Genomic DNA, 21,571 nt, shown 5'->3' on the forward strand with positions numbered 1-21,571 from the left:
CTGGGTGGCGCCCCGCCGCGCCGGCTGGACTGACCGCTGCTCTCCACTCCCCGGACCCTGGGTCCCCCGTCCCTCCCCGGGGACCCGTGCAGGGAAGCCGCCGAGATCCAAGCCGCCCGCGCCCGCGGTGCAGCCAGCGGCCAGCGAGCGAGCCACGGAGGCGGCGGCGCCCGACTCACCGTGATCCGCGGGATGTTCTTCTTGCCTTGGTAGGACATGGTGGCGGCGGCGGTGGCTGCAGCAGCTGCCTCCCTCCCTCCTTCTGCTCCTGCTCGCCTGCGCCTTCCTCAGCGCACAGCGCTCCGAGATCAGGTGGAGCGAATGGTGCGCTGGCCGCGGCCGCCGCCTCCTCTCGCCTCCGCCCCTCTCCCCGGCTCCCGCGGCGGCTGCCAGAGACAATAGTAAATCTCCCTGGTCCCCCTTTCACCCCCGACCCCCCCGCCACACACACCCTCCTCCACTCGCGTTCACGCCCGGGCTTTTTTTTTTTTTTTTTTTTTTTCTTCTTTCCTTTGGCGGTGCCAGCTGGGACCCCGTAAGACAAGAATGGCTGATCTGCGACTCCTCCCTTTTCTCTCTTATCCCTATTGATTTTCCTCTTTGCATCTGCCTCACCCACTTTTTCTTTTTCTTCCTTTTTTTTTTTTTTTTTTTTTTTGGTGACTTGCAGGAGCGGCGGTTCAGCCAGCTCCGCCACCACCAGGGGGCGCGAGGGACTGTTCGGGGCGGGGATGCTGCAGCCCTGAGTGTCGGGAGAAAGGCACCAGCATCGCCCTCCTAGCCCCACCGGCCAAGCCCGGGAAAACACCCATTCCTCCGATCAGCCGGTGGTCCGATTTCCCGCCTTCCCTACCCTCTTTTCAGAAAGGAGACTGCTCCGGATGTGCCTCCCGGAACCCCTTCTCCGCCACCACCCCCGCTGGAAGCGGCGGCGGCTGCCTTTGTTACCGCGGAGGCCGGGCGCCGCCTCCCTGGCCGCTGGGTGTGTACACCCGCCGCGCGATCCCTTAGAAAGCCGAGCCCGGTCAGACTTGGTGCAGCCTGGCCGGCCGCTGCTATCCCAAGACCTTGAAAATACAGACCCCAAAACGATGAAGCAACCACTCACTCTCAGGGCGCTGCAAGGGTGCACCGTGTCAGCTAGCTCTGTAACGTAAAAATCATTCTCAAAATAATGTGCTTTAAACTCCACTGCCTGGCTCAGAATCCAAGAAAGAGCATTAATGCTGCACGGAGAGTGAAGAGTAGAAAACACCTGTAGTGAGAAGGCAGCAGCCCTGCCACGTTACTGCGCAGCCGTGGATGTGTGCGCGGTCCGATGGGCGCTGCTCACGATCCGGAGTTTCCTCTATTACAGGCAGGGCTGATAGACAAAGGTCGCTGTGCTCTTAGGACCAAAACCGTGACCTTTCAAGGCTGCAACGTAATATCTTTTTGCTACCCGCTTCGATTCAACCGCCAAGGGAGGCATGGCTTGAGGATTCAACCGCCAAGGGAGGCATGCTTGCAGGAGCCGCTGTGGTTGGCGCCACATCCCCACCCTGGGGGGTGAGGGGCAGTCGGATGGGGGAGCTTTCTCAGCTCTCCTGAAAAAAATAATGCCAAATACACCGTTTGATAACAACAAAAACGGCTTGCTCTCCAAAAATCTCAAAACCTTCTCAAGACGAGTCTCCTGTCACCACCCCACCCTCTTGCGGAACCTAAGGGCCCCCTAAACAGAAAGCCTGTAGATGGCACAGAGCCACTGACCACACTCTGGGACACCTCTTCATTAACTCGAAGGCTTCTGCTGCAACAGAGACACCATATAAAGCATCCACAGAAAAAGGCTCCAGAATACTCCAGCCTGAGCTTCCCGTAAACCCGAAATGAACCAGCCTGAACACATAATCAAAGGGCAGAGCAAGCAGCTGCCCCCTCCCCCGAAACACTCCTTCTCAAGTGAGTTAATCCAGGCAGCAGCCAGTTACTCATGGGTAACTAGACTGAATGCAGTCTTCACAGGGAAAGTCCACAGCTTTCTGTGATACTCTGGCTTGGAGGATGAGTGCAAAGCAAAGGTCACCTCCCCTACTCTTCTGCAAAAGCAGCGGGTGGGAGTGGGGGTGGGGGGAGGCTAAAGCCAAAGGCACGCCCTAAACATTTTGCTTTGTTCATAAAGCTTAAGGGCTGAGACCAGTAGCCAAGAGTTGTGAAATTACAAAGCATTTTGGGGATTGGCATGCAAATGAGCAGGATTATATTTAGAACAGAGTAAAAAGAGAATTAACTACATACTAGGCAACCCTGCAGAGGTCTCTCAGAGTCTTTCTCATAGATGTTACCACCCCAAACTCAAGTGAAGGGAATTTGCAAGTTCTCCTCAGGAAAAGCAAAAATATGTAGGGGACATTTACAATCCTAAAGAAATACCGCTGCCTTTTTTTTTTTTTTCAATTCTGTGGGTTTGTCAGGGTTTTTTTTTTTCCTTTCTTACATCCTAATTATCTCCTCTATTGCTGTCATTATAATCCAGAACACTCTCTACTAAATAGATTTATACCATATTTTTGATCACTTGATGATTTTGTGCGATGTCTGTTGTTTCAAATTACAAGACTGGGTTAATCTCTTTGAGGTCAGGTTTGCACACAAGAAACCAAGCAAAGTAAGACTTGTGATGTGCTTCTCTGCATCAGACTGCTGTGAAAAGCCAGGCACAGGAATGCCTAATAACCAGCTAATCGGTTCAAGCTGTTGCCATCAGCAGAAATATACAACAAACACTGTTTTTTCCCCTCTTTCATCCCCTTCAATCATCTTTCTCTTTCTTAAATCAAAATCAAGTGTCTAAGATGAGTCTGAAGGGAAAAGCCTTCCTTGGCTGAGCCTTGCTTATTCAAGGAACAAGAAGAAAGGCAGCAATCAACACAGGATGCCTCTGTGTCTGGCCAAGAGACCGAGGAGTGGACCCAGTGTGGATGTTTTCCACAGGAGAATGACTCTGAATGGTTTTCCTTGGATACCCGGCAGTACTTGGCTTGAAATATCTCAGGAAACTATGAGAGAAGGAGAGGGAGACACAGAGTGACTTAATTTATGGTCCCAAAGAAACTTAATTTTGGCCACCAAATCTACCACATCCATCGACTTCCACACTTCAATCAAGGCTGCTGTCTTCTACTTGCTCAGCCCAAACGTTTGTCATTATTGGAAACTTGACTTCTCCCCTCCAGTCTAATCCAGTTTGCACTCTACGTCCAAGCTGTCCGGAAGTACTCTCGGTTCTGTCTTTTAAATATATCCACACCGGGTCCTCTTCTCTCCAACTGCAAAGCAGTACCCTCCTAACTGGGCTCTTGCTTCTCCTTTATTCATTCATTCATTCAGTCATTCTCACAATATTCATACATTATCTACTCTGTGCGTAATAGTTATTCTCCCAAGGTCGTGGTTCTACAGATGTGAAGAATAATAATATCATCCCAGATCTCAGGAAGTTGACTTTATGCCCTTATTCAGGAGAGTACTATCTGTCAGTTAGTAGCCCCCTTCTATGCTTTATTTATTTTCAGGGTACTTTTCACCATGTGACATGGTGAAGTGTCATCCGCCTTCTCATCACGAGGATGGAAATACATCTGTGTTATTGACTGCTCCGTCCTGAGGGTGTGAAAGAGGGTCCTGCCCAGAGAAATTGCTCATTGCTTATTAGGCAAGCAAATGTAAGAATGTTTTATATGCTGTCTGAAGAAAGGGTAAAAATTTGGAGTAAGGGCGCGCCTGTAGTTAAAGGGCATGCGCTCAGAATCCGGATTTAAGAGCATCTATTTTTGCTTCTCTGCGGTTCCTTAGAGCTTCCTGAATGGAGGTTCAGAGCAAGTGGATTCAAGATGGTGAGGAAGGGCTCCCCTATACGATAGTTAGAGATGCTCAAGGCCACACATTGGCCAAAGAAGGGCTCTGTAGAATAGATGTGGTAGCCGAGCAGGGAGTAGAGAGCCGTGACTTTGAAAGGAGCCTCCATCAAAGCCTCAGAGAAGATCCAAAGCCTTGTATTAACTTAGAAAATTCTTTTTGAAAAATGATATTGAGTTCAGAAGGGAAACCATGCACTAGAACCCAGAATGGTGAATCTAGGATCTGGACTTAAGAACAGAGTCCATATTCCAACTCCTCCAGTTTCTACTTCTGTGACCTTCTGTAGATTATTTCAACTTCCTAAGCCTTGATTACCTCATCTCTAAAATGAGCATCTTTTTACTACCTTGGTCGTGTTTTTGTGCTCATTTATTAATTAATTCAACTAATATTTACTGAGTACCTACTATGGGTATTTAGGCATCAGGTATACAAATATTTGAATAAAAGAGACAAAATCCCTGGCCTCTTGAAGCTTCTACTCTGGGGGGGGGCATAAATCAAGAGTAAAAAATTAGTGTTTAAAAAAATCATATAGTGTTTAAAATGGTGGCAAGTGCACTGGGGATAAAGCAGGGATCGGGAAGTGAAGGTCGTTCCAGTGTCTCAAGGATGGGCTGGAATTTGCCATATCGGGGGTCACAGAAGGTCAGGTGAGATGGTGGTTGCTTGTACCAAATGGCAACAAGAAGTGGTCAGATATTGGATATAATTCAAGGTAAAGCCAACAGTTCTTGCTGATGGATTTGACTGGGATATGAGAAAAAGAGGAATCAAAGATTACACTCAATTTGTTGGCCTCAGCAACTCAAAAGAAGATAAGATCAGGAAAACTGTAGGGGAAATGGGGTTGGTGGGAAAGTCAAGAGGGCATCTGTGGACATTCGTATTAAACCTCCAGGGGAAACGCTGAGCAGGCATGTAGCTACTTGCATTAGGAGTCTAGGGAAGAGCTGGGCCAGACACACTACTTTGGGAGCAGCCAGCCTCCAGGTATGAGGTAAAGTAACAGTGCTGGGTGTGCCGACCAAGGAAGTGAGTGGAGACAGCTCTGAGCTAAGGAAGCATCCTAAGGGCAAATGACAAGTCGGAAAAGCAGCAGAGTCTGAGGGCAATGAGAAGGCGGGGATACCCTGAGAGCCCAGTGCTGTGCAGGTCAAGAAACAAAGCAATTTCAAAGAGAAAGTGCATCACTTTGCTACAGGCCATTGAGAGGTCCAAGACAATAGCAACTGAGTGGCTCATTGGTGCGTGAAGTCCCCGAAAACCTTGACCAGAGCACCTATAAAATGAGCACCTTCAAGCCCACCTCCTAGTGGTGGATTTTTGTGAGCAAGTATTGAATTATTCAAATAATAGTCCCTGAGAACATCCTATGTGCGTATGTGTGCCAGAGCAGTCTCAATGAAGCTGAAAAATCAAAGTGCAAATTAGGGAGTTCCCACCACCATGGCGCAGAAGGTTAAGGATCTGGCACTGTTTCTGCGGTAGCACGAGTTCCACCCTCAGCCTGACATAGTGAGTTAAGGACCCGGTGTTGCTGCAGCTGTGGTGTAGGTCACGGCTCTGGCTTGGATTCAATCTCTGACCCGGGAACTCCCACCTGCTGCAGGTGCAGCAGAAAAAGAAAAAAAAAAAAGTGGAAAATGGAAACACGTAATATAAGCAACTCTTTCAAGGGACTGAAGAGTAAACAGAGACAAGGCTATGAGCAGTAAGGAGCATAGACAGTAGAATCTAATAAAAGAGAAATAGCAATGGGGCTGATGGGGTATGAAGAAGAAATTTCAGGATGCAGAAGAGAAATGGGATAACACAGGTGACATCTAGTGTTCAAACGGAGGGCTTGCCCTTAGGGAGGAGCAAGGCCCATCTCTCCACAAGTAACTATGGGGGCGAGTAGGGCGGCACAGAGACAGGCCAATGGGTCAAGTTCATGGAGGGAGTTTACGGCCGTTCTCTTCTGACCGTGTCTATTTTCTCTGCCATCAGCTAAGAGAAGATGAAGAAGAGAGAAGGTATGGGAAGTTAGAGGAAAGAGGAGCTGGGATGAAATCATTATTTAGGAGAATAAAGTGCTTAGGGAAGTAAGGTGCCAACACCCAGCTACATGACCTTCAGGGAGTGGCCATAAATTTAAAGAGACACCCAGCACGGTTGAGGCTACTCCTCCAGTCACCCACAGCCGTAGATATGCAGGCACAGAGGAGGCAGGGTGTGGAATTTCACAAGGGTTTTGCTACATGAGTGCTGAGTAGGGAGAAAGAAACACAAAGGAATTGAGGACAAAGTCAGGGCCCCAAGCTGGTTAAGAGGGAGGGAGGGCACAAGTGTACACGAGAATAAAGGACAGTGGATTAAATAACATTGTTCACACAAGGCGAGTCCTAGCGCAAAGTACGTTAATTAAATGGCCACTCTTCCCACCATTATTATTATTATTTTTTGTCTTTTTAGGGCCACAAGTTATGGAGGTTCCCAGGCTAGGGGTCGCATTGCAGCTATAGCTGCTGGCCTATGCCACAGCCACTGCAATGCGGGTCTGTGACCTACACCACAGCTCACAGCAATGCCAGATCCTTAACCCACTGAGCAAGACCAGGGATCGAACCTGTGTCCTCATGGACGCTAGTCAGATTCATTTCCACTGATGGACGACGACGGGAACCCCCCTCCTACCATTATTTTTAGTGTTCTGATTTTTATTTGCTGAACTCCTTTGTGTCAGGGACAATGTCTTATGTATCTTGGTGGGTCTCTAGTGCTTTTATAACGTTTGGAACAGAGTAGAATCAATGAAGAGAGAAGCAAGAGAATCTTCTGAAGAGAGAAGCAAGTCAAGAATATTCTGTCCTCCTTTCAATCTCCAAGGCACCTAAAATCAGTGCTTAGTGACATGCACGGTTCTGACCATTGAACTTTCTACATGTTAAAAACAAACTTATATTTTACTATATTAATATCAGCAGACATTTCCCCTGTCCTGATATGAAGAAAAACATTGTCCCAAAACAAATACAGAAGACTTTTGAAGGGTCAAAAGGCACACACCAGGTCTTTGTGAAATGCTTGGGCTATTCTAATGTGAACAAACAAACGTTTAATCTCAGAACCGTCCATTAAGTCATCCGGGTGCATTAATTTTACCTACATTTCAAACAAAGGAAATCTCAGCCATGTACTTCCAGTGTCACAGAATGGAAATCAAAGCGGTGACTCACCTGCTATTATTAGATGTTTCCATATTAAATACACAGAAACAACCTGACAAACAACCCTACCCTTGAAACACAGTAGGCAAAAAAAGAAAAAAAGCAAAAACAAAACAAAAGCAGGATAGCCACAGAAAGGTATTCCCATGGGCTTATTCTAAAAACCAAGCTGCTATCAGCTTGAGCAACGGAGTGTGCAAAGCTGCATCTCCCTGGATGGAGTTTCACATCCATTTCCTCTGTAGAGGCTGATTCTGCAGGTCTCTGGCTTGTTCAGAAGCTTTGATGGCAGCTCATCTCCAAGTACCAGAAACGCCAGGCTGGCGAGGCGTCCAGGGGAAGGACGGAGGAAGGGGGAACCACAAGGCTCGCCTCCCTCTCCCCACTGGATGTGAGACACACATGTGGGGTTACATTCACAAGCATTAAAAGACATCTTGACCATTTTGCCTTGCAGAGCAGAGGGGAGACACTACGATCTCACTGATTAATCAGTTAATTGTTTCTATGGCCGCACCCACAGCGTAGTGAAGTTCCTGGACCAGGGATCAAACCCACACTATCACAGAGACAAGGCAGGATCCTTAACCCACCGTGCCACAGTGGGAACCCCCTGACTAATTTCTTTAAACTTCAGAAATTTTTAGAGGACTTTGCCTTCCCCAAGTCCTTGCTCTGTGCTGCTTTTCCGCAATCAATCCCCGGTTCCTGCCGCTATGTATGTGCCTGAAATTGGGAAGGAAGGCAAGTCCGGGGCATAGCATTCTGATGTGCAGTATCTAGGGTCAGTCGCAAATATAGGCTCATGAACACTCTAGTCGCTGGAGGACTAGCTTCCTTTCCTGCTAAAATGACCTTTGTACATGCCTTTCAGTCGAAATTCTCATTAAAGGAAACCAGGGAGCTGGTGCAGGATGATTCTGAGGCGTGGTAAGGACTGAATTGGGGACTTAATATAAACTCACAGATGATGGAATTTTATTTCATTCCTGTATTATTCACCGATGTATGTGTACATTTAGCAAATATTTAATTTCCTTTTAGGTGAGGACGGATGGTAGAAAATGAGTCATAGAACAAGGCCCACTGAGAGGCAGGTGGCAGCACTTAACTGTCAGAAACCAGGTGGGTGCAATTATCACGAGCATCAAGGTCAGAGAGGTAGCCAGGAAGGCCTGGCCTGAAAGTTATGAGGATGGTTGACAGAGGGTTGGTGTCCCTGCAGGCGAGAGAGATGACGTTGCCCAGAAAGACACTGTGGTAGGCACAATAATGTCCTCCCCAAATGCCCATCCCAATCTCCAGGATCTGTGAAAACGGTATACAGGACAAGGGGATTTGGGGGTTTTTGTTTTTTGCCTTTTTTAGGGCGGCGCCTGTGGCATATGGAGGTTCCCAAGCTAGAGGTCTAATCAGAGTTGCAGCTGCTAGCCCACACTACAGCCACAGTGACCCCAGATCCAAGCCACATCTGCAACCTACACCACAGCTTGAGACATCCCCTGATCCTTAACCCACGGAGTGAGGCCAGGGATCACATCGAACCCACATCCTCGTGGATACTTGTCAGGTTTGTAACCCGCTGAGCCGCAATGGAAACTCCCAGGGACTTTGTGATTAAAGTGTTATCAGAAATTATTCTGAATTTTCCAGGTGGGCCCAGTGTAATCATAGAGGTCCTTATAAGAGGGAGGCAGAAGGGTCAGAGAGACAAAGGGAGATGCGCTGATGGAAGCAAAGGTCAGAGTGATGTGCCCGGGAGCCAAGGAATGCCAAGAAGCTGGAAAAGGTGATTCTCCCAGAGGGACTGCAGCTCTGCTGACACCTTGATTTTAACCCCCAAGACTCATTTGAGACTTTGGATTTCTAGAACTCCAAGAGATTAACTCTGTACTATTTTAAGCTTCTAAGTATATGGTAATTTTTTTTAAAAAGCTAAAAATAGGCAGTAAGCAAAGTGAATCAAGAATTGATGATCAGGGAGTTCCCATCGTGGCGCAGTGGTTAACGAATCCGACTAGGAACCATAGGGTTGCAGGTTCGATCCCTGCCCTTGCTCAGTGGGTTCACGATCCGTTGTTGCCGTGAGCTGTGGTGTAGGTCGCAGACATGGCTCGGATTCTGCGTTGCTGTGGCTCTGGCGTAGGTTGGCAGCTACAGCTCTGATTAGACCCCTAGCCTGGGAACCTCCATATGCCATGGGAGCGGCCCAAGAAACGGCAAAAAGACAAAAAATAAAAATAAAAAATAAAGAATTGATGATCAGGAGGCTGAGCGTGGTTACTCCACTGAAAAGCCCTGATCCCTCACCCAAGTTCTGGGTCTGACCTAGTCTTCAGGCTTTTGCAAAGCTTTAACTGAAGGAAAAGCTAGATCATCAGAAGGCAGGAGCCCACATGCCACACCTCGTGTGTATGCTCTTCCCCACGGAGTCCTAGGGACATACACTAATGCCACTGTGGACCAGGAAAGGAGTTACCTAAACATCCCGAGGACCAGTGAATACAAGTTCCCAGTTCTGACTGATACCCAGAGACGGGGCATCACATAGCTCCTCAGTTTGCATGGAGACGTGTGAAGACCAGCCCATGTATTAATGGACGCCTGGTCTAGATCTGGCTTACATTTGGTCCATTGGGTTCAGTGGTCATTTTCATGGACCTCTATTGAGTAACTGAATAGACGAATGTGGCAATTAGCACTGGTTTCTTAGCCCGTGGGGTGAGAGCTTTCACACAGGGAAGACCAAGCAGAAGGTTCTAAGACTGACCCCCAGCCCTACTCCCAGATATTACCTCCAGACAATAACTCAAAAAAAAAAAAAACGTTTTGCATCCTAAGGGACTCACACAGGTTAGTGACACTCTGAAAAACCTGAAGGATGCCGGGCTGGTAGCCCCCATCACATGGCCGGGATACGACAAAAGTCAGACAAATCCTAGAGCATATCTCCATCAAGTATTGGCCCAAATTGCAGCTGCCGTGGAAGTTTTCTGGAGCAGACTATCAAGTCCATGTTATATAGCTACTGATTTAGTGAAATGAGCTGTTCCATCGCTATCAGAAAAGGAGATCAAAAGCAGTTTGCATAACCTGGGAACAGAGGACAGAACACATGAATAGCCTTGACCCCAAGGCTATGGTCATTATCCTTCCTTCCACCACAATATAATCTCAAAAGATCTAGGCTGTCTGGACGTCCTGAGAACATCACACTAACACATTCTTTGGGTGAAATCATGCAAATCTGACTAAATGAGCATGAAGTGATAAGAATACTGAAGGCTTTGGCAAGACCATGAACCCTAGAGCATTCACGAAGGACACATGAACCTAATAAAAGTGGGAAAGAAAGTCTACAAAGATCCAGGGGCCTGAAGCCTCAGTAAAATTTTAGGAGCCCAGTGGAGGAGGGCAGGCGTCAACTCCTGCTCCAGAGTAAAGAAGAGATTATTGCTCTGGGAAAATTTCTTGCAAAGAAGGAAGCATAAAGGCTGGGAGGACTCTTCAGGGTTTGGAAACAACGTGCCTGTCTGGAAATACTTTGACAGCACATATGCATCAAAGGCTGTCGGTTTTGAGCAGCACCTGCAGCAGGAAAGGGCTGTGTGGCAGATCCAGGATGCAGCACAAACAGCTCTGCCACTTTTGCCACAGGACCCAATAAATTTTGCAGCCTTGTAGGTGTTTGTGGTGGGAAATGTCACCATGTGAAGGTACTGAATTCCCCATAGGAGTGTCACAATTTACACTCCTAGGACTCTGGAGCAAGAGAATTATGTACTGTTTAAACAATAGGTCCTTGAGGGCTACTGGACCCTGGTAGTGATGGAAGGCCTGACCAGGGTCATGAGGTGGCCACGCAGCCAGAAATGTCCATCCATAAGCTGGAGTCCATCAGAACCACCAGTCAGAAGATCAGGTTGGCCAAGCATCAACTGACCACGAGAAGGGCTGAAGGGCACACGAGTAAATGACCTGAGCAGGTGGCCCAGTCTCCCAGGCCATCCAGTACCTTTCTGTTAGCACACACCTATGGCGCTTATGGTCAGCTGATGAAGGAGGAGCACCCCTGAACCTGGCTGGCTTCCCAGTGGGTTCAAGGTGAAAACAGACCACCGCCACTAGAAAGTCTCACTCAGGGGTGACCCTGAAAGACAACAGTGAAGACACATCTCTCCCAAATGACCAGAGCTTGAGACAGTGCACCCAGCCATCCACTTCGGAAAGAAAAGTGGCTCAAGATTATACATGGCATTGAAACGTTTCTAGGCAATAAAGGGAAAAATGAAAGATCAAAGAAAAAGAGGCCTTAGCTAGGAACACACGGTAGACCCACGGGAGTGGGCCTGGGGAAAACAGACAGATATACTCTATCTTAATGCCCTCCAGAGAGGATCCACCACAAAAGATGGATCCATCACAAAAGAGGCCCTAAACAAAGAGAAGAACCAAATGACTCAGTCAGTCGACATCAGGCACCGTCCGTCACCAACCACCCCGTTGCTGGCATATGGGCACGGGGAGGGAGTAGACACAACACGTGACCAACAGCCCCTCTGCAGCACTGATCCAGTGCCTGGTGCTGTCGAACACCCCCCCTGCCAGCAACAGAGAGTGACACTTCCTCCAACCAACACCCTTTATACAGTGCCGTGTGCCCAGAGGAAGAGCGTGGACCCTAGAACCCAGGGGAAGAAGCTGGAGTGAGCTGTTTACCTTCACCCCCAGGGACCCAGCTGGGAAATGTATTTCCCATTCCTGCAGCTCTGGGTTATTTAGTGGCTTTTCCCCAAAGAGCAAAGGCTTCTACCGGGGGCACAGCAAGAGCCCTGCCGAACAGTAAGTTACAGCTGGTACAGGGCACCTCGGGCTCTTTGTGGAGCTGGCTTCCATGTTTTTAAGCCACCTGCCTGGCTTAAAGTCACTCCAATTTCCAGGATCAGACCACTTGGAGACTGCGTGTTACGAGGCACTAAGGAAGAGGAAGTCTGTGTCTCAGAGGTGAGAGCTGCTCTTTCCTGAAGCTGACTTCGTGCCTGCCTAGAACGGGGGGACCAGTGAGTTCTCTGCCGGAACCATGTTCTCCCCAGAGCCCCCACCCCCCCACTGGGCCCTCAGCCACAAGACCGAATCCTGGACCTGCCAAAACCTCTGCTAAAAGCCAGTTTGGCAGCCTGGGCTGGAGCCGCTGGATCGATGGTTCAGTGCAATCAGTTTCACCTTGGGGCTGAATGGAAACACATGCTATTGGAAACTCTGGTTCAGCACAACAGCTCCCCCACAGATGAGGGATGTGACATTCATTCTTGGACAGAGGCTCGAAAAAGCAAGCCAACCCCCAAGTGCAAGGCTGCAACCCAGTTTATATTTTCCAGGTTTCCCATCCGTCTCCAGGAAGGGACTTTGGCTTCATGTCTTATTTTTTTTCCCCCCTCCGTTTTCTGTACTCGGTTGTAGCAAATGCTCCAGGGCCGAAGAGCCTGATCAGCCTTTGGCTCCCTATCTTCTCAGAGAAATAGGAATGGCAGACACAGGTGCCTGGAGGTCCGGTCATTGGCTTCTCTGAGCAAATTCCCAAAGGAGCAGTGGAATGAAAAGCAGGCATCTCTCACACATCACTGGTATGTCATTGGATGAGCGTGTCACCTGTGGGCATCGATCCCAAGTGAAACCCTGGACTTCCCACCTCAAGACGCCCAGTGTCTGAGGCCGACCTGGCCCCAGGCACAGTACTTGGTCACTTTTGAAGGTCCAGTACTCATTTTTAAATTGTAGATGGTAAACAAAGAAGCAGGAACGAGAGACTGAAATAGAAAAAAACCCTTAGATTTTCCAAAATGGTGTCAAACAATAGCTGACTTTGGAATTAGCGTGAAAACCTTCTCCGCTTGCCACATCTGTAAAATGGGTCAGTAGAATAACTGAGTGGATATACTGACACAGACATGAAAGGACAGGTCCTAAGAAACAAAAAGATGAGTTGATTCATTTAAAGGAGTTGCTACTGTGTATCATGATGGCACAAGTGATCAAAAGAACAGGTTCTGGAGTCCCCATGACAGTGAGTGGATAAAAAAAATAGAGAACCCCTGACCAACCTCAACCTAGTCAAATTCTGATCTTGCCTCGCTGTTTAATCATAACCAAAGTGGATAAGGACCATCTGGACTTAGAGTGCAACATACTAAGCATCTTCAAAAAAAAAGTCTGCATAATTAATTAACACATTTTTAAAAGCAACCAAGTGCTGTTTTCATAACTTCATAGCCACAATTCATTCCCAATGGCCTCCAAAACCCCAAAGTATTGCTGACAACAGAGACAAACACATCTTGTTATTGATCTCATCTAGTTTATATATTTCAGGGATTTGCTGTTGCATGAGGGAACGTAACACACAACCAAGATGCTGCTCAGAAGAACAATGGTTCTGTTGTAATGAGGGTTTGAAGCCAACGCCACTGTGGAAAACAGTTACTGTAAACACCCACATATCTTCGACTCGGCTTTAATTAAAATTAAAGTTAAGATTGGGGCCACCTTCTTTTTCCAAGCAGGAGCCCTGGGTACCACTTTACAGAAGTAGCTTTAAGGGAAAAGGTTACTAAATATTTATATTTACTTTTAAAATTAAGGTAAATCTATATTTAGTCTATTTTGGTTTTGTTTTATTTTTGTTTGTTGGGGGGCCACAGCTGCAGCCTATGGGGGCTCCCAGGCTAGGGGTCGAACTGGAGCTACAGCTGCTGGCCTACATCACAGCCACAGCAACGCAGGATCCGAGCTGCGTCTGTCACCCACACCACAGCTCATGGCTGTGCCAGATCCTTAACCCACCGAGCGAGGCCAGGGATTGAACCCGCATCCTCATGGATACTAGTTGGGTTCATTACCACTGAGCCACGATGGGAACTGCCAGTCTATTTTGTCACCCTGGAGTTGAGTTTCTCTGTACATCTCTTAAGCGTCTGTAATGTTTTACTGCACGTTCTCCTCACTTAAAACCTTAGGACTGTGAGGGGTCCTCACAGAAAACTATCATAAAGTTTGTTGTAAAAGATCCTAATATTTGCCCCAGAAGCCTGACTTGACTCCGTCACTCTGTGATGGCAAATTTACTGTGGTCTTGCTAACTGGTTTCTCATTAACTTGTATAAAAAGATAGTCAAGGCTCTTGGAAGTAAGGACAGAGCTAATGACATTCACATGACTTTTTTGTTTTCTTCTTCTTCTTCTCAAGTAAAAGGGAAAGTAACTACGAGCGGGCTTGAGAACACAAGGCGGGCTCTCTACTTTCCATGACAACATCCCTGCAAGAGAAAAATATTGCCAGGGACAGGGCAAGAGACCAGCTGGTCCTCTTTCCCCACCAGAACTCTGGTGACCATGGGCCACCCTCAAGCTAACAACACCCTGGGCGCCTTGGCCCGCAGCCCCTCCCCTGCACTCGCGCCATCTGCCTGGTGCCAGGGATACCTTCTCCCTCCCCGGCAACGCAGGTCTCTGCACCCTGATGGCTGCTGGAGGGCAGTGCACATAAACCTGTGTGACTGGTCCCCAGGGCTGCTGGCTTCCTCCCCATGTGGCAAGAATTCACTGTTACCCCAGGGATGCCCAAGTGGGTGCCCAAAGAGTCCGGCATGGAGCTCAATTGGACGCCAACTCCGCCAGTCACATGAACTGCAATTCCAAGCCATGTGGTGCCCTCTAACGATGGGGCCCCTGGACAAGTCCATTTAAATTCAGTTTCCTTCTCCATAAAATGGGGTGATATGGTTAACTGACAGGGTATGAGGATTAGGTGAAATAACAGACAGTACCTGATGTTCTGAGAATGCGCCTAGAAATTGGATTGATTCATTAAAAGGCTGCATGATGTTGCCCAGGGTGCAGACTGTTACTAAGTGAAACTAGTGCAAAGAAAGCTAAAAAATTCTGTGGGTATATATTTTGGCACTGGGGAGAGTGAGCCTCTTTGAGTGGATTCTCAAAAGGGTACACGACCTCCTGAAGGTCAAGCATTCTCATCCCTGATGTGATACAGCAGCCCAGTCCTTGTCACCAGCCAGCCAGCCTTCTTCTCTCGGCTTCAAAGCACGGGGCTGGGGGGCAATATCAAGTGGCTGACCACCGGCACCTCCTCTCCACAGCTGTGGATCCTGTGGTGCACCACCCAGAGCCCCCTTCGGGAATAAAGGGCTCACGATCCCAGCTACTGCAGTGCCACCGGCAGATGCTCTCATTTGTCCGCCACCTTTGCATGTTGCTTTGCCTAAGGAGGTCCACCTTGCCCAAGATGATGCTGCTTGGGGGAGAAAGGGGCAAATCCAATGATACCAATGAGGACCTGAGACCTGGCCCTCTTAGCCCAGCTCCGGTCAGAGCTGAAGGTGCATCTCCAGGGAGGGTCCACTCCGGTTTCTACAGCTGCCTTCTCCTCCTCCTCGGTTCAGCTGCCTTTCCATCCCCTGCCTTCCCATCCACTGGTGTTGACCTCAAGAACATGCCATAGAAAACCCCCTGCATGTTGCTCTATTTTAGGATCTGATTCCTGGGAAAACCAGAACCCACGGCATATCTCAAGTGGGTTCCCAAATCTTCTGCACTTTCTCCAATGCTTTGAAGCTCTGCTGGTGGTACCTTGCTTCACCTGGTCTTTAACCGGAAACCTGAGCCTTGGTCCCTGATGCTGTCATACTGTCTGCTCCCTCTGTCTGGATCAACCTCAACCAGTTTGGGTCCTTCTTCTCAAGCTAGTCTCATCCTAAAGCTCATCGCCTCATTTGCCTGTATGGGAGTACCTGATCGCTCCCTAGTGGGCTCAGGTTAAAGTCTAAGCTTCTCAACCTGATGAACGAAACTCCCCAGACTGGGCCTCTGCTCATCTCTGTGGCTTCAGCTCTTTTCACTCTTCACAGTATTTTATGTTCCAGTAACCTCAGGAACTAGGAGTTCCTCTCACATCATGCTGTTTCCTGCCTCCAAGTGCTTGCCCAGGCCATGCCTTCTGCCTGCACCCATCATGCCTTGTCCTAACTTGGGACTCTTCAAACAACTCTAAAGCTCAGCTCGGGCAATATCCCTTCCACAAAGCTCACGCTGATGCCTCTCCAGTGAGCTCTGGTGTCTCCCTGAGCCTCTGCCAACTCCCAGCACTGTGCTTGGAGGGTGTGATGATTGTCAGTTTTGCTGGCCATCTTCCCCGGGCTCCTTGAGGACAGGGCTCTGTTTATCCATGACTGTAACCCCAGTGCAGCTTAGCGCCTGGCAAGTAGATAAAGACACTTACGAGATGGGTGTTAAATGACTCACTTGGATGAACAGATATCAACATACATACATGAACACACATACATAAATGTGCACAGATACAAACATGTACACACATACAAACATGCACACACACATACAAACACAAACCAAATGGAAACCCTACTTGGAGCAGAATCCTAAAGGTGGAGAAAGTTTTGGATGGACTTACTTGTGTGTTAACAGGATATCAACTCGGTTGACTCTTAGTGAAAATATCTTATTAAAAAGTTAATTTTGGAGTTTCTATGGTGGCTCAGCAAGTTAAGGACTTGATGTTGTCTCTGTGAGGATGTGGGTTTGATGCCTGGCCTCAGTGGGTCAAGGATCCGGGGTTGCCACAGCTGTGGAGTAGGTCACAGGTGTGGCTTGGATCCTACATTGCCATGGCTTCGGTTCATCCCCTGGCCCAGTAACTGCCATATGTCATAGGTGCAGCCATTAAAAAAAAATGAATAAATAAAAAGTTAATCTCAGTAAAACAATTTAAAAAGGCGCAGGAGGACTGCATTAAAAAGATTCAAGTCAAGTATCCACCCAGGCTGGAATCAGGACCTGTCAGCCACCTCTGTTGCCTTCTGAGGCCTCACAGTCATTCACTAGACTATTTACATTAGCTACATTTTTTCACTAAACATTCGGTCACTCCACATTTCTTTGTTCTAATCACAGAGAATAAAAGGAGTATCTCTTGGTTCCAACTCCCAACTGGAAGGAACTGGCCCTGCTTGAGCCCAGTGTGTCCCTAAATCTAATCACCTCTGCAGATGGGAGGGAGGAATCGCAGGAGAAACATGGCCTCGAGGAGCCTGTCCATGTGGACACGGAGCCCTTGCTCAGAGCAAAAGGCCACGACGACCTTGGCAGAACCCCCGAAGCCATCTAGTGATTCCTACCTACAGTCCACACAAAAGGTGCACCGAAATTGATACATCATTTCTAGGGAAAAGAAAAAAGGATGAGTCAACTTTAAGCTGGGCATTCTCTAACGAGAGCCCGAGAGAAGCACTCAAGATAAGCTTTGCAGTGGTGGTCCTTGAAAACCCAAGTCTGCCTGCTCGCCAGATGCTAACAAGCGTTCACGGTCCGGGTGTCACACGTTGTCTGAGCTGAGATCGCTCCCCAACCCCCCGCCGCCACTCAGGCTTCTTGATCTCCGTCTTTGCTGGTCTGGTTGCACCAGCTTCATTCTTGCTTTAGATCTTCAAAGAGATCAATTCCATGAGGCCAGAAACACTCAGCCCTGCAGCTGAGATGCAGGAGACTAGAGGAGGCATGTGGCTTGCCCACCCTTCACCCCGAAGTTAGTGACACCAGAGCATAGGCTTGTGCCTCCTGATCCAGAGACCCACCATCCATTTCATCCTGCCTCCCTCCATCCTGGAAATAGGGGGGTGTGGGGGAGGGCAGGCTTCATGCCCCCTTCAAAGCTTCAGCAACCCTAAGCTCCATCTCCGATGAAATAAACCTGTTCACAGTATCAGAAAGAGATGGGTAAATGCTGAACCAGAAACAATTACTCCTCTGAGATCCAAGACATAATGACAAGGTGGTGTTGTGAAAAGAGAAAAAAAAAAAAAAAAAAAGAGTCAGGAGACCCAAGTTTTAGCCAAGTCTATTTGATGAACAAACTGATCTTAAGCAACACACTTAACCTCTCCTTATCTCATGAGTGGAGAATAAATGTTTGGTTTCCAGCCTCTTTGGGCCGATGATCAAATGAGATAATAGAAATGCCCTTGTTGGAGAAACAATAAACGCCCTCCAAAAGGCTCTCTGAACACCAGGTCTCAGCGTTATTTTTCCACCATGTCACAAATGCATCCCAGACGGATATCCGCTCAAAAGCCTATGTACCATCGTTGCTTTTGAAGTATGACCCTTCCCTTAAGTACTTCTCTGCTTTTCAAATTATGTAATTCTCCAGATGCACGTTTCTCCTCTTCCAGGCCGATCTCATTTGTTCATTTCCTGCCCATATTTCTAATCGCTCTCGGTGGCTCTGTCCTATGTCTCTTCCTCACTAGTGTCTCCAGCACCATCCTTTTACCCTCATCTGCAGATATAATTGCTGTAATAAGTTCCCAGCCTCTTTCCAAGCCATTAACAACAATGCAAAAGGAAATGCGTCTGAAGGCAATGTCACCAGCAACCTTCTGGAAAGGGCTGCCTGCCATTTTTCATTCATGTTGGGTTTTTTAGCCAGTGTTGAGGTCATTTCTCATGGTTCAGAGAACTTCCTCACCCAACCCAAGACCGATTTTGGTTTTGGTTTTTTCATCACTCAGGAACCAGACCTTGTTTTGCCTGCTGACAATAAAATAAAGTAAAAGAAAAGAAAATAAGGTCTAACATGCCAACACATGAGCCGGGCACCTAAAGCCCCGAGAATCAGTTCACGGGCTCCAATCCAAAGATCTTCCGTCTGACACCAGCACGGTGCTCCCTGGGATTCGGATTCTGTCCCTGTGTTCATCCAGAAGTCAGGAAGACCCAAGTTTTCCGAGTGGAATTCCAAATTCTTGTTGTTTCTTTCCAGTGGAAACCTGCAGCCACGTTCCTCCATAAATCATGGGAGGCATGATCTTTGAGGCTCCCTACAAAGAAGCAGCTTCTGTTTGTTGTTGTTCCCCAATAAACTGGCTGACCTTAGACCCATCCTTGCAGCATTACACTCGGCAGTTTCTAAAGAGAACGGGCTTTGGAGAAGAAAGGAAAAGACCCAAAGGCTAAGCCATGGGGAATAAACACGAGCAATGGTCTTAATGCCGTGTTATTGCAAAGAATTTTCTTCCTTTTTAGCCTGGAATTCATTTTTCGGTTTTGTCTTAGTTTTTAATTGCATTTGGCACAAGGTGCTTTGCCTTCTTCAAATCTCCACAATCCACACTTCTTCCTGGGAGCTTCTGGCCACAGGCTTTCCCACCAGTGGTTTTGTTTTTTGCACTTAACTTTGATTCAAGCTCCAAACAGTTAAAAATCCAGAAGGAGCAAAACCATGGCGCTCATTCTGAAGGCCCATAAGGATCTCCAAACGTCTTCAAAAATATATTAAAAATATTTTAAACACCAACAACCCTAGACATGCTAAATTTTAGTCTCTGAGTAAAGAGGAGAGAAAAGCTACAAGGACCTAAAGACCCTAAGAGAAGAAAAGTCTAATTTATATTCATTCCTTTCGTCTGTGAAAGCAGAACAACATGAACTTGGGACACAGCCCTATTTTTTTTTCTTTTTTTGGCCACACCCATGGAATGTGGAAGTTCCTGGGCCAGGGATCGAACACCTGCCACAGCAGCGACCAGAGCCACGGCAGTGACAATGCAGGATCCTTAACCCGCTGCGCCACAAGAGAACAACAGCCCTGGATTTCTACCCTACTTACATCAAAGTCTTGCTTTATGAAACTGGGAGATTTTCTTCAGCTTTTTGCGTTTGTTTCCTCTTCTACTATGTGGGGATAACACTCCGGTCGTGGAACAATATTTGGATTCAATGAACAGACTAGTGGCTGGTAAATATAGTGCCTGGTGCATAGCAGGTGACCAGTGAATATCAGCTGCTTCCCTCCTCCTCCTTTATACACAATGGGAAAATACATCATTTTTGATAAATACACGTGGCTCATGACGGTCTCATAACACTATTATCAGGCAGTCATGAACAGCCAAGAGGAAAATGTCTCTTCATGAACTTAATAATAAGGATGATGATACAATGCAGGCAGCCTTGTAAATGCTTTTATATGCTTTATTTCATTTCACCCCCAGAAAGGGAAGTAATTCGACTAACGAAAAGGATGCAGATGTTGAGAATGGTTAAATGCCATGCTCACTGTATGGTGGGTCAGGAGTTGATGCAATTACGGTAAAACATTACATGTAATGCCTACCACATGGTCAATTGCTATTAAATACTAGAAATTTAGGGAAGAAATACATTTTTTGGTAATCCCTCCTTGTAACACCATTTTATTTTTTTTTATTATCTTTATTGAGATATACTTGAGAGACCATAAAGATCACCATTTAAGGCATCCAATTCGATGCTTTTTTCATATGTTCAGAGTTGCACAACCATCACCATAATCTAAGTGGAAACTGTTTACATCACCAGGAAAGTCCTTTATTTTTAAAAAATCTGGACTTTCAGCGATTTCTCAAAGGAGAAAATACGGTCGTATTAAAAATGGCAGTTTTCTCATACATTGTTGGCTGGAAAGTGCAGATAACTTGGCTGCTTTCTATAAGACTAAGTATGTATTAACATAATATTGTATGTCAGCTACATTTCAACTTTCAAAAAAGACTAAACATGCATGAACTATTCAACCTAGCAACTGTACTTTTGGGCATTTATGCCAAAGAAACAAAAACTTACATTCCCACAGAAATTTGCATGGGACTGTTCATAGCAGTCCCATTCCTAGTAGCTAAAAAGTGGAAGCAATCCAAACGTCCTTCAGCAGGTGAATGGATAAATAACATCTGGTACAGCCACAGGATGCAATACGACACATGAGCAGAAAGTGTCAAATTTATGATGGATGAAACCTGGGATGGAACTTAAGCACACTAAGTGATTAACGGACAAAAATCATTTCACAAAGTGACACACTATGTGATTCCACTTACATAACACCCTCAAAATGACCCAGACTATAGAGATGGAAAACAGCTTAGTGGTTGCCAGGGAACAGGGATGAGGTAGGTACATAATGAAGTGGTAGCATGAGGCAGTTCCTTTGTAGAGACGGGACAATTCTGCATTTTGCATCATAATGGTTAAATGAATATGCATGGAACAAAACTGTATAGAATTATACACACACAAAAACACACACTGAAATCTGAATAACGCCCTACCATCTAGGGAACATTATTGTACCAATGTTAGTTTTCTGGTTTTGGCCCTGTACTTCTGTTATATAAGATATGACCACTAATGAAAGCTGAGAAGTGTTCAAAGAATTCTTTGTACCATTTTTGCAACTTCCTATGAACCTATAATCATTTCAAGATAAAAACTGAAAATAATGCCATTTCAAAAAGAAGGGCAAAATGAGTTTTAAAGAAGATACCCAGACCTGAAAGCTGACAGCTATTAGGATGGATATAGCTTGGTCATCATTGTTAAAGACCTGA

The 21,571-nt window shown here is 46.9% G+C and overlaps 1 protein-coding gene across 3 annotated transcripts in view; it reads right to left on the reverse strand.

Moving 5' to 3' along the window:
* The window catches only part of DPYSL3 (dihydropyrimidinase like 3), a 114,779-nt gene that overhangs the window by 64,407 nt on the left and 28,801 nt on the right, over window positions 1-21,571 (reverse strand). For 2 of the 3 annotated variants that reach the window (XR_014839020.1, XM_085014957.1), the window contains exon 1: window positions 180-370. The exons of the other annotated variant lie outside the window; for it this stretch is intronic. Coding sequence is in view for 1 of the 2 variants with exons in the window: in XM_085014957.1 (XP_084871083.1) it covers window positions 180-218 (39 nt within the window). In the remaining variant the exon portion in view is untranslated. Of the gene's footprint in view, window positions 1-179; window positions 371-21,571 lie in introns of those variants that run through there. 3 annotated transcript variants of the gene reach the window in all.

The sequence above is a fragment of the Sus scrofa genome, chromosome 2, assembly GCF_054392235.1.
Source record: "Sus scrofa isolate SSC_HxYL_T2T_F1_AM1 chromosome 2, Sscrofa_HxYL_maternal_Yorkshire_Landrace_v2.0, whole genome shotgun sequence".
Lineage (NCBI taxonomy): Eukaryota > Metazoa > Chordata > Mammalia > Artiodactyla > Suidae > Sus > Sus scrofa.